Genomic DNA, 11,726 nt, shown 5'->3' with positions numbered 1-11,726 from the left:
GATAGCTCAGTTGGTTAGAGCTTCTATCTCGGTTTCAGATGATTTTTGGATCGATTCTCATCCCCGTTCTTGTGGCTCATTTGTACCAAAAAAAAAAAAATAGCCGCTAAGCCTTTCACAAAACATAACGAGGCATTTTCGGTTTATCGTGCGAAAATACAATTTCAGTTAAATTTAGATTAGATAAGTTTAATAAAAATAAAGGATGTCCAAATACGAAGTACTTCCTCCATTTTTTTTTATTATCGCACCATCTACATTGGGCACAAGAATTAAGAAATGAGGTAAAAGGTGAGAGATTGACAAAAATACCCATGTACCACACATATAAGGATAGAAATGTCATTTCATGGGGTAAACTTACTAAAAAAAGAAAATGGTGCAATTAATATGCAACTTCCGAAAAAGGAAAATGGTGCAATAATAAAAAAATGGAGGAAGTATAACTTATAATTAAAACATGTTTTGCATAAGTTGAGTTTAAGCAAAATAAGTTAAATTTGGGTGAATACAACGCAGCTGAAGTATAAAATATTGGAAAAATATGTTTTTTGTTATAGGATCAGTTTTCTTCCTCTAAATTATTGTGCTTGTGTTAAAAGTTTAAAACGACATTTAAAAATGAAGGTAATCTGTAATACTATGTTATAATAATACATGATTAAACTATAGGTTATAAGATTGATGGTATAATTTAGAAGGTATTGTTTTGGTTAAGAAAAGCATGCACAGCGCCGGTGGTGTGGCCGAACAATATGACGCCCAACTGGCGTAATGCCTACCCAAGCTTGACACGTCACCCCATTATTGCCTACATTTTCCCACATCTAGTGGACCAACTTTTTCGCCTACTGTATTTTTTATCAACCTTTTTTGGCAAATTAAGATGGTTTAAATAAATTAGATAAATATTTCATGAAGAAAATGAAGAACAAAACGGGATCTAGTATTTAAGTTATGAAATCGAACTCATCATTTGTTCTTTGAAACTCTTCCTACACAAAAAAGAAAATGGTTGATGAACCATTCAAAAAAAAAAAAACGTAAATAATTTTGTTTTAAAACACAAACGACAATATAACTAGCAACCAAGCTGTCTCTAGGCCACAAATGTTGCACACAGTGTATCTAAAAACACTGAAACATTCAACCTACATGCAATAACTTATGTTGTCCGGCCTGATACTTATCCAAGAAGTTAGAAATAACAAGCCGCAATGTATATGAACTAGTCAGGACTCTCATAACACATTATTCAGCACGCTAACAATTCATATTAACGATGATTGAAAGGTATTCTTCACGAGAATCTAACAGACTAACACGAACAATGCCTATGGAAACTAGAAGCATTTTGATGGTACACTACATGGAGCTTTTCCGAGTTTATCTCCGAGATAAACGCATTCGTAAATCAAGTGGCCTGCATTTTATGTAAATAATACGAGCTCCCTCCTCCTGACCTCCTGTCCTCCTCCCTCTTCGCAACCTTCGGCAGCTCTTCACGACCATCTTCGTCCTCCTCCCCCTTCACAACCTTCGTCATCTCTTCAGTTTTCACGACCATCTTCCCCCTCCTCCCCCTTCGCAACCTCCGTCATCTCTCCTAAATCACGACATCTTGCTCCCCCCCTGCTCATCCACAAAGTACGTACTCCATTGATTTATGGTGGTGATGGTGTTCGTCGTCGCGAAGTTTCTCTTTCCTACATCGACGGTGCTTGTTGTCGTCTTCCTCATCGTCATAGCGGTGGCTCCGATTGCTTTTCTCCGCTGTCGCTCTTTCCATCTCTTACCGATCTGAGATTTTTATCCCTCCCCATAACTTTTTTTTTTACATAAATATACAGTCAAATAAAGTTAATATACAGTCAAGTAAACTTAATTGATAGTCATATTATAAAAGTATACAACTATAATCTTGAAATATACAGAAATCTTGTTTTCTAAATAGATATGAGATTTCCATCCCTCTCCTAACTTTTTTTTTACATAAATATACAGTCAAACAAAGTTAATATATAGTCAAGTAAGCTTAATTGATAGTCATATTATAAAAAGATACAACTATAATCTTAAAATATACAGTCATCTTGTTTTTTAAAATGTTATTTACTATTATACCCCTTGATTTACTTGTTTCTATTTATCTCGGAGATAAATTCGGAATTTCTCCACTACATGATGCCTAGACTATCATGCTAGGGATTTGGCTTTAAAAGTACCTTATGTTATCAACATTAAGAGGTATGCAATAAAGAATACATAATTTCATATACTCCCTAAACATTTAATTCTATACTAATTTATGCATTGGAGAAAATTTTCTCACCCCAAAATCTAACATAGTCATAGCAGAGGTGACAATAAACTTTAATTTTGTTTAGTTACATTTTTGCTAAATTTTCCTAAAAGGTATTAATTTGTATCTTTTATGACAACCTAATAACGACGGGTAAAAATTCAGTCGTAAAAGGGCTTTTGCGACGGGGATAACAACCCAACAAAGACGGGAACAACCGTCGTAAATGTTTTTTACGACGGGTTAACGACGGGATTTTTCACTAACGACGGCCCCCTTTTATGACGGGTTCACGACGGAAAATCCCGTCGTTAATCAACAATTATTGGCCTTTAGCGACGGGATTTTCCGTCGTTAATAGTACAATGTCTTGTAGTGTAACTCTAGCAAAAGTGTTTTTGACGTTTACCGTGTGCGTTTGAGGTTCACAAAGATTCACATTCAGTATATACCTCCCTTCACCGTACGCTGTTTAAAGAGAGACAAAAAATAATTTATTCAGGTGAGAGAGTACATAAAACTCTTCCATTATCCCATAAACATTAGAGTGAAGAAGTTGGAGCTAATTGACATTTTTCGATTTTGGGGGATTTTTGCAAGATTGCGGATCAATATATAGTTTAACCACCTAAGTCCCATATTCGAAGCCTTAATGACTATGAAAGTGGACATGGTTGTACGGAAGACGAGGGAGCGAGAAAAACCATAGGTTGATGATGGTTTTGGGCTTGATGGTCGGGTAAGGCTCGTAGTAGTGACTTTATTATTGCGTTGTGGTGAGTGCATGAAGACAAGATGTATCCCTACTTACTTGGTTAGTGAAATTCTATTTGTTTTAATTGTCGAGAAAAATACAAAATTTTTTACAAGCTTTACCCAATTTCCTACCTACCTTTGTGTAGTACGTTTGCACATTCCTTGTAAGACGAACATAAATATATACGGAGTATAAAAAAAAACTATTACGGGGTATTATTCTGAACAATAAAAATTTATAGAATGGATTTCCTCACCACACTTATTATATAATTGGACAAACTAATATTTCCTTATAAACTTCTCATTTGGGAAGTTCGCTAAGATTTGAGTTGGAGAACGCAAGGACAACTACTTTAATCCGTTGTGATTTATTTTAAACTTATAATTTATACTCACACTTTCCTTGTTGAAGAACTCTTTTTTTTTTTTTTTTCTTTCGAAAACTACCCGCATATTTTATTATTACAAAGAATAATTATTACTTTAAGATTAAAAAAGACTCCAAAACATTCGGCATTCGTAAATATAGTATTATGAGGATATAATTCACAATCTTTAGGTTAGTTAACATTTTTGCAAGTGCACATTGAACACAAATGTGATTGTTGTGAACACAGTCACACAGTAGTACGGGTAGATGTCTAACGGGCAGTTTAGGGCAGCCTAACCTCCCACCTGCCCGTATTCTCCGGGCAACTTGATTTTGCTTTTGTAGTCTTCGATACCATTAAAATAAAGAAGTGAGAGAAAAGGATTGGTAGAGAGAGAGAAAGAACTGATAATTCAGAGTATGTTTTTTTCTTTCTTTGCGCATTTTTAATCAATCTTTATTTTTAATTATTAATTACATTATTTTTCTGGGGTTTTGTTTGATTTGAATTAGTCACCCCCTTTTCCTATGAACTCTCACAATTTCTGAGATTTGTTGTTGTACAGCCATTTTTCTGGGTGTTGTCCTTTCAAGTGAGAGAAAGAGTAAAAATTCCCACAATTTCTTTTACCTTTTGTTTCATTTCAAGGACTTATCTTCTGATCTGAATCATTTATACCCTTTTTCTTTTACCTCTTCAACCCATTTTCTTGTAAAAATTTCATCTGGGGGTTGTGTTAATTCATCAGATTTTGGTTTTCTGTGGTAAAAATCAAAAGGGTGTGGATTTTTTGGGCATAAAGTTATTGGGTACTTTGTAATTTGAGCTTTTTTTCTGGGTGGTGGGTGGAAAAGGGGTTTTAGGGATTTTGATGAATTTGGAAAGTTAGGGTTTTTTTGGGTGTCATGGGATTTGGTAGTGATGTAGCTAAAGTAGAGACTTGGGATGTTGAAAAATCGAAAGGGGGAAAAAAGAAGAAAGATGAAGATGATTCTGGTGAAGATACTGGATGTTGGATTAAGCTAAGGTTCATTGGTAGCTGCATTACTTCAAGATCCAAAGTTGATTCTTCTGTCAGTGGAACAAGTACTAACTATGGTAACTTCCCAATTTTTGCTAAATTTGTACTTCGTATAATTTCTGGGATACTTTATCCTGTTTGCTTGTGCCCAATTGAAGCATTTTGTTATTTAAGTTGTTACTGTAGCTTGATTATAGGTAGGTCAGGAAATTGTTGCATGTTTAATTATGATTTTAGTTGTAGAGCAAGCATTAAATGCTGTTGAATGTTTGGTTGGGGAAAAGGGAACTGTTTCAATTTTGAAATTTGCTTGAAAGACTTTCATGAGTATGGAGATTTCGCAGAAGAGACGGTCATTCGAGTCCTCGGTTTCTTGGAGTTTTTGTTATTTAGTCAAATGTGTTAGCTTGCTTTTAGGTTGAGCTTAGGTTGATAGCTTGATTAAAGGTTTAAAATGTAGTAATTATGGGTGTGAGCTGCTGAGTGCTTAATTTCTTTATTCATGATATGTATACTGTGGTTGGTTCCTTAAGAGCGTTGGTAGTTGAATACCAAGTACTCCGCGTGAAGTTAGTGGATTATACCCATAAAGGGAAATATTTTGTAGAGATTGTTATTTGCAATCAACTTGTGGATCTCACATTGACATAGTAGCTTGTGTCTAGAGCTTGTTTAGTAGTTCCATCCATTTAAGAGATACTGTATCATGTCTACAACGTGCATTGCCATTGATGCAAGTAGCGTTGTTCTGTGAAGGTTATTGTTGTATTGATTATTAGTTGGAAGAGAAAATTAGATTCTCTGTCTTTTTGAAGATCCAAAGAGTAGGAGATAACCCATTTATTAGGCAGAGAAGGACGAGCTTTTGAATTCAACGATTTTATGAAAGCTGTGACTCTGTTAGTATGCCTCTTATAAATTAGGTTTTTCCAAAAGAGAACTTTTGTTATATAAATGCCTTAGAAACAATTTTTTTGAAGCGTAGATTCATTATTTGAAGTGTATTGCCTTCCAAATGATATTTTTGTGTAGCATTTCTGTGGCTTGTTGTAGTTAATATGATCAGAGAGTTTGCTATCCAGTACCCTAGCAACATACTAGGAAAACTATGTTGAGGCTGTGGATATGCTTCCCCTGTACATTGAAAAAGTAGTTGCTAATGCAGAATCTAATTTCAAAACATTGACTGAGAATTTTAGATCCTTCAAAATAGTACTTACTAGTGCTGGTGTTCATTCGAATTCTCACTTTGAGCTGCTGGATATTTCATGCCTCTGGTTATCTCCTACATGAAAAAAATGTGATTCTTGACCTAATGTTGATATGTGGGGCTCAGTTTCAATTCTTTTGGTTGCAAATTTTTTCTGCTTGGTTTGGTTCCCATGATCCCTACTGAAACAGCCTTAAGCTGTCAAAACGTCTTTCTCCCCTATTCTCTGTTAGCAAGTTATATGCTGTAATGATAAACTCCAGTAGCCACTGTGAATGCTAAACTTGTGTGTGTGTTTATGGAATCTACTGCAGGTTCCTCCTATGTACTTTCTAAACACGTGAATACAATTTTGATGTAGCTTAGCTTTTTTGGCGAATGGTCCTTACACGTGAGAGAATTTGTTACAGTAGAAAACAAGTTTGTAGCTTCTTGGCTGTTGCACTTTAGTCCCTCCATCCACTTAGTTTGCCAATACACTTTTTGACAAGTTTCTCATATCTTTATAGAACATATAAGATGTTGTATATCTAAGTTATGATTGATTGGTAGTGACAAAATAAGAGACGTCATATAACTGACATTTTATTTTTCATTTTCTGAAACCTGCCGGGTTATCTTATGAGATTTCCCCCATATGTTTTGCCATATTAGGGGTGAATCCAGATTGCTGTTCTTGATCTGTGACCGTACTAGGATTTTGTGGAGTGTCCTATTTTGCATTATCAGGAGATATCAACTTCCCCACTTAGTCAATTAGCACATTTTGTGGACCAGATATCAGGTTTCTGGGAGGGATTAAGGAGCGTAGGGATTCTATCTTTCTGAGATAGAGGACTGGCTAGCCCTTTTCTAGGAGAATGTTCTGTTTGTAGTGTCAATTCAGGCTCATGCTTCAGGGCTCTTTATCTGATTTACTTTTGATATAAAATACAGCATGATTAGCGCATTACTTTTACCATTAAATCTTTTATGACTAGGGTATAGTGTAATTCTCCCTTTTCTGGTAAATTAAATTTTCATTTACTCTTTGTCCAAGTAAATGAGAAAAACATTTAAAGATGTTGTACTGAATGTGTGTCAGATGAAAGCAAATCACCAACTGATGCAAGCAGAGATCAACCGGTTGCTGCAGTTGTCCCATCAACTACAACAAGTAATGCTGAAAGCAGCACCTCAACATCCAAACTAGAAGAAGAACTCAAATTGTCCTCTCGGCTTCGTAAATTCACATTTAATGACTTGAAGTTTGCAACTAGAAACTTCAGACCTGATAGTCTACTTGGTGAAGGGGGTTTCGGGTGTGTGTTTAAGGGTTGGATTGAAGAAAACGGTACCGCTCCAGTGAAACCTGGTACAGGTCTTACTGTTGCAGTAAAGACACTCAATCATGATGGACTTCAGGGTCACAAAGAATGGCTGGTTTGTTATGTTGACTTTTCTTTTTTTCCATATTTCGTTAGATTTAGTATCTTGAGCTGTGTTTTCCCTTATTTTTGCATGTGATCTTATACCTGGCAGGCTGAGGTGAATTATTTGGGCGATCTTATTCATCAAAATTTGGTCAAACTTATCGGCTACTGTATTGAAGACGATCAAAGGCTTCTAGTTTATGAATTTATGCCCAGAGGAAGCTTGGAGAATCATCTGTTTAGAAGTATGTAACTGCTTTTATGCATGCATAGTCATATTCTTCTTGAGTAGGTGTCTGCATATTTATGGAATGCTATACAAAAAGTGCACTTATTAGTCTGAAAGCAGCAATTACATGGGATAATTGAAGTATGTGATTGAGACATGAACTATCTTCTAATTTTACTTGGATTGCCTGGGAATTCTTTTGTTAACCTTCTGTTTATGTGCATATGTTTCAGCAACTTTCCTGGTATTAGGTACACTGTTTTTGATGATGAGTAGTTTGAGTATAGCAGCAGGGGGTCTTAAATTCATAATCATCAAATACTCTTGTTAAGACTACTTCTGTTTGCTGCCAGTAGTTTATAGTTGATGGATTTGGCACTATTTGGGCTGGAGAAAAATGTGGACCGAATTGCCTAGACAAGTCATAGCCTCATAGGTATCACATGCTGTGCATATTGGAAAACACTGCAACGCCTATTGGCCATGCCTAATTAACTACCTTGCTTGAATTATCCTATGTCAATGAGGGGTTCCCTTTGTGGATGAAGTTAATCCGTTTAAGTCTAATTTTGATGCTGCTTTAAACCCACTTCCTTAAATAAGGATGTTTTCTTAAATTGAACAGTTGATAGAAGCCAACCAAGTATTAATTTTCTACATTCTTGTCATTCTATTGTCTCTCTCTACTTGATGCTGTCAAGGGAAGGGATCTTTTGAATTGTATTATATTCTGCAACCAATACATGGATAAATGGATTCCGGACTGCTGATGCTTGTTAAGTTTAGGCCCTACGCTTACAACTGATTTGAGCTAATCGAGTTCTTTATTAGGTATATAGTAAAGTTATTAGTTGTTATTCCCGTGGGTTCAAGACCTTATATTTCAATTTTTTTTTGTTGGGGGGAAGCGGAAGGGATTGTCGTATTTTCCTGTAATATTGTGCCCAATCTGTCTTGAGGGTGAATTGGTTTTGAGGAATCAATAAAAGAGGCAATAGCATTTGTAAGGAAGATGCAACGTATGTGATGACAAAATCAGGTATATACTGAGTCCTCTATAAAAACTTTAGGGTATTGCCGATCTTCTCCCTAAATGATAACAGATGTCCTTCCTCCCATTTGCTTAGGAAATGTGATTATTGGAGTGATTCTATTAATTTGCAAAAGGGGGAGGAAAGAAGAAACCGAGTGGGTAACACGATAGTCAAAACTGAAATTTCTTTGATGAGATTTGTTTAAATTAAAACCATATACATAAGTTCGTGAAACTTTGTCGGAGTTATAATACCTAAGAACCAAGAGCATTCTATTTTATTCATTTTCGTAGGTGTTGGTGAACTGGGGTGGCAATTTTAAATTTGAAGCATGGCTTGTGGTTGAAATAAAATGTATAGGGGCCTGTTCATAGAGTCAAGGCATTGTTTGAGACATGGAAATTGCATGTTAATTGACAAAGTGCTTATGTAGTTATGTGTTGATATAGATGGTGTGGCACTACAGATTAATTGTAGTAATAATGGTGTTTTTTGTTCAAGCAATACTCTCAGGGTGTTTATACGAGAGTACTCTGTTCCTGCTGAGATGCGTTTTTCAATTATTAGCCTTCTTTTTATAACGTCCAATTGCTGTTTTTGCCCCGACATGTTCAATACACTTTAGTGGTGGAAAAAAGGTTTAACACCATTGATTGCATTCTTTTCCTCTTTTATAACCTTTGTATGTACGCTTCTGTTGCAATTTCAACCATATTTTGAAAAGTTCCAAACTTTGCTCGGGATGGAATTTTGAAATGTTATAGTAAAGGGCAATAAACTGTTTCTTTAGTTTTTATGTGGCTTATTCTTACCTCTCTTTTTGCCAGGAGTGTGCGCTCCACTTTCTACACGGGAATGCCAGTCCCTTGATTCCTTTTAGTAATAGCAAATTCTTGTGCACAACATTGCTTCTTTTGATTGTTGCTGACTCGGAGATAATTTTGTTGTAGGATCTTTACCTCTCCCATGGTCCATTAGGATGAAAATTGCTCTTGGTGCAGCCAAGGGTCTTGCTTTTCTCCATGAAGAAGCTGAAAAGCCCGTGATATATCGTGATTTCAAGACCTCAAATATCTTATTAGATGCGGTATGTTGTTAGAATCAAACATTTTTGCGGTATTTACAATGCCAAGCTTCTATGTCAGCTCTAATAACATGTTGTTTCAGGAATACAATGCAAAGCTGTCAGATTTTGGACTCGCCAAAGATGGTCCCGAGGAAGGTAAAACTCATGTATCTACCCGCGTGATGGGAACATATGGTTATGCAGCCCCGGAGTATGTGATGACAGGTGAGTTTTGAATGCTGGGTGTTACTTTAACATTCGCGAAGTTTCTTCTTATGGTACAGTTTTACTCTTGTTGATTTGCATCTTCATCGGACTTTCTGGCATCTTCTAATCTGGATCCTATGCTTCATATTAATTTTCCACATCATGGATATTTTACTGTTGTGACTGGAACATGGTCATTTTTCATGAAAGATAAAGTTTCAGTTTCACGCAGAAGGATAGTTTTCACTTTTACGTCAATTTGTGCTTTTATCTTGAATGCGGAAACTGGTTTTTACTGTTCTGCTCTCGCGTTGTTCCTTTTGTTCTCTTTTTCTTCCGTGAATGTGGAAAACTGGTTTATACTGTTCTGCTCTCGCGTGTTTCCTTTCGTTCTGACCTGATTTCTATTTTTTTGTCTCAGGCCATCTGACTTCAAGAAGCGATGTTTACAGCTTTGGAGTAGTTCTGCTGGAAATGATCACGGGTAGGAGATCCATGGATAAAAACCGACCGAATGGGGAACATAACCTTGTTGAATGGGCAAGACCACATCTTGGAGACCGAAGAAGGTTTTATCGTCTGATAGACCCTCGGTTAGAAGGTCACTTCTCCATTAAAGGAGCTCAGAAGGCTGTGCAGTTGGCTGCTCATTGCCTTAGCCGGGATCCAAAAGCCCGCCCTTTAATGAGTGAAGTTGTAGAAGCCCTGAAGCCTTTACCTAGCCTGAAAGACATGGCTAGTTCGTCCTACTATTTCCAAACCATGCAAGCAGACCGGGTTAGGGCCAGCCCAAATGCTCGAAATGGTCAACCCATTGGCCCTCACCAAAGGAATGGGCAGCAGCAACCAGGCCTAAGGAGCCTCTCCATCCCACATGGTTCGCATGCTTCACCGTACCATCATCAGAATCATCCATCACCCAAACCAACTGGGAAATCTTAGCCTTGGGTTGGTCTGTCTATTTCTTGCTCTACGAGTTGTTTCATCATTCTTTTCTCCCACAGTTTCTGATCTTTTTTGTGCAATCATCAGCTAATACAAGTATATGATCTTTACATCAAGGCCCTTTGCTCCTTGATAAAAAATGAAAAAGGATAGGGGAGGAAAAAAAGAAAAAGAAAAAGAAAAGAAAAGAAAAGAGGTAACAGAAACAGAAGACAATGTATGAATTGTGCAAACTATTATCTTTCAGTCAGGGCTCTCTGTAAAGGAGTTAAATGTAAGAAGAGGTGAAGCTTTGTGAGCTACAAATTTCATGTCATACCACATAATGTTACTTTACATTAGTCAAGCTTGGAAATACGAAAACATGAAGTTTCACCTATTGAAGCTGCATTTTGAAACTGGTGTATAGATTATGGTTGGTGTAGAAAGAATGAAGGAATGAATTAGGTCAAACTTGTGTTTGGGGGCTCAGATCAAACTCCGATGCTACCGGCTGATCTGAGATTTAAAAAACCAGTTTGCTTACTGTCATGTCATTGATGAAATATTGCTAGTCAGCCGGTAATATTGGTTTGCAGAATAGATAGTGTTTGCTACATTTGGTACTACATAGTGTTCTGTAACTGTCCAGGGATATCCCCTTTGTAAGAATTAAATGTTGTGAAAGAAAATTAAGCTGATGAGTAACACAGTACATCATTGATCATATTCATTCTACTACATCCTACATCTGAAATTTGCCATTTAAATACGTTGTTGTTTAATCATATTGTCTCAGTCATTCATGCTTGAAAAACCATAAGTTTCAGATAAAATTTTCTTCTTATTCCTTAATCTTTAAGCTTTGGTTTTGGAAAATCTCATTGGTGGAACTTCCATGGCTCACTCCCAACTCCCAACGTGGTTTTGTAATTTGAGTAGACATTTTTTCTTGTGTGCTTGTTTGTTTTCGTGTTAGTATACGAATTAGATCAAAATGAGCTGTGTTTGAATTGATTTTGTGTTGTACTCCGTATCGTGTTGGTTTGTGTTGTGGCGGTTTCAGCCGTGCTGTATAAGACTCCGTTTGGTAGGGCGTAAAACGTTTTCATTGTAAAATGATTTTTCAAGGGAAAACACAATTCCAAACTATTTTTCCTTTGTTTGGTAACTTAAAGGAAAATTGGAGAA

The 11,726-nt window shown here is 36.4% G+C and overlaps 1 protein-coding gene across 1 annotated transcript; it reads left to right on the top strand.

Annotated features, from left to right (window-relative positions):
- Positions 1 to 3,797: 3,797 nt before the first annotated feature.
- On the top strand, positions 3,798 to 11,262 carry LOC110784486 (serine/threonine-protein kinase PBL34). The gene is made up of 6 exons (XM_021988945.2): positions 3,798 to 4,530; positions 6,748 to 7,085; positions 7,185 to 7,320; positions 9,289 to 9,425; positions 9,506 to 9,629; positions 10,033 to 11,262. Exons 1-6 carry the CDS (start codon positions 4,338 to 4,340, stop codon positions 10,551 to 10,553), a joined length of 1,449 nt encoding a protein of 482 aa, XP_021844637.1. The 5' UTR covers positions 3,798 to 4,337; the 3' UTR covers positions 10,554 to 11,262.
- Positions 11,263 to 11,726: the final 464 nt, after the last annotated feature.

This window comes from Spinacia oleracea, chromosome 1 (assembly GCF_020520425.1).
Source record: "Spinacia oleracea cultivar Varoflay chromosome 1, BTI_SOV_V1, whole genome shotgun sequence".
In the NCBI taxonomy this organism is placed as follows: Eukaryota; Viridiplantae; Streptophyta; class Magnoliopsida; order Caryophyllales; family Amaranthaceae; genus Spinacia; species Spinacia oleracea.
This window is presented reverse-complemented; position numbering and strand designations above follow the sequence as displayed.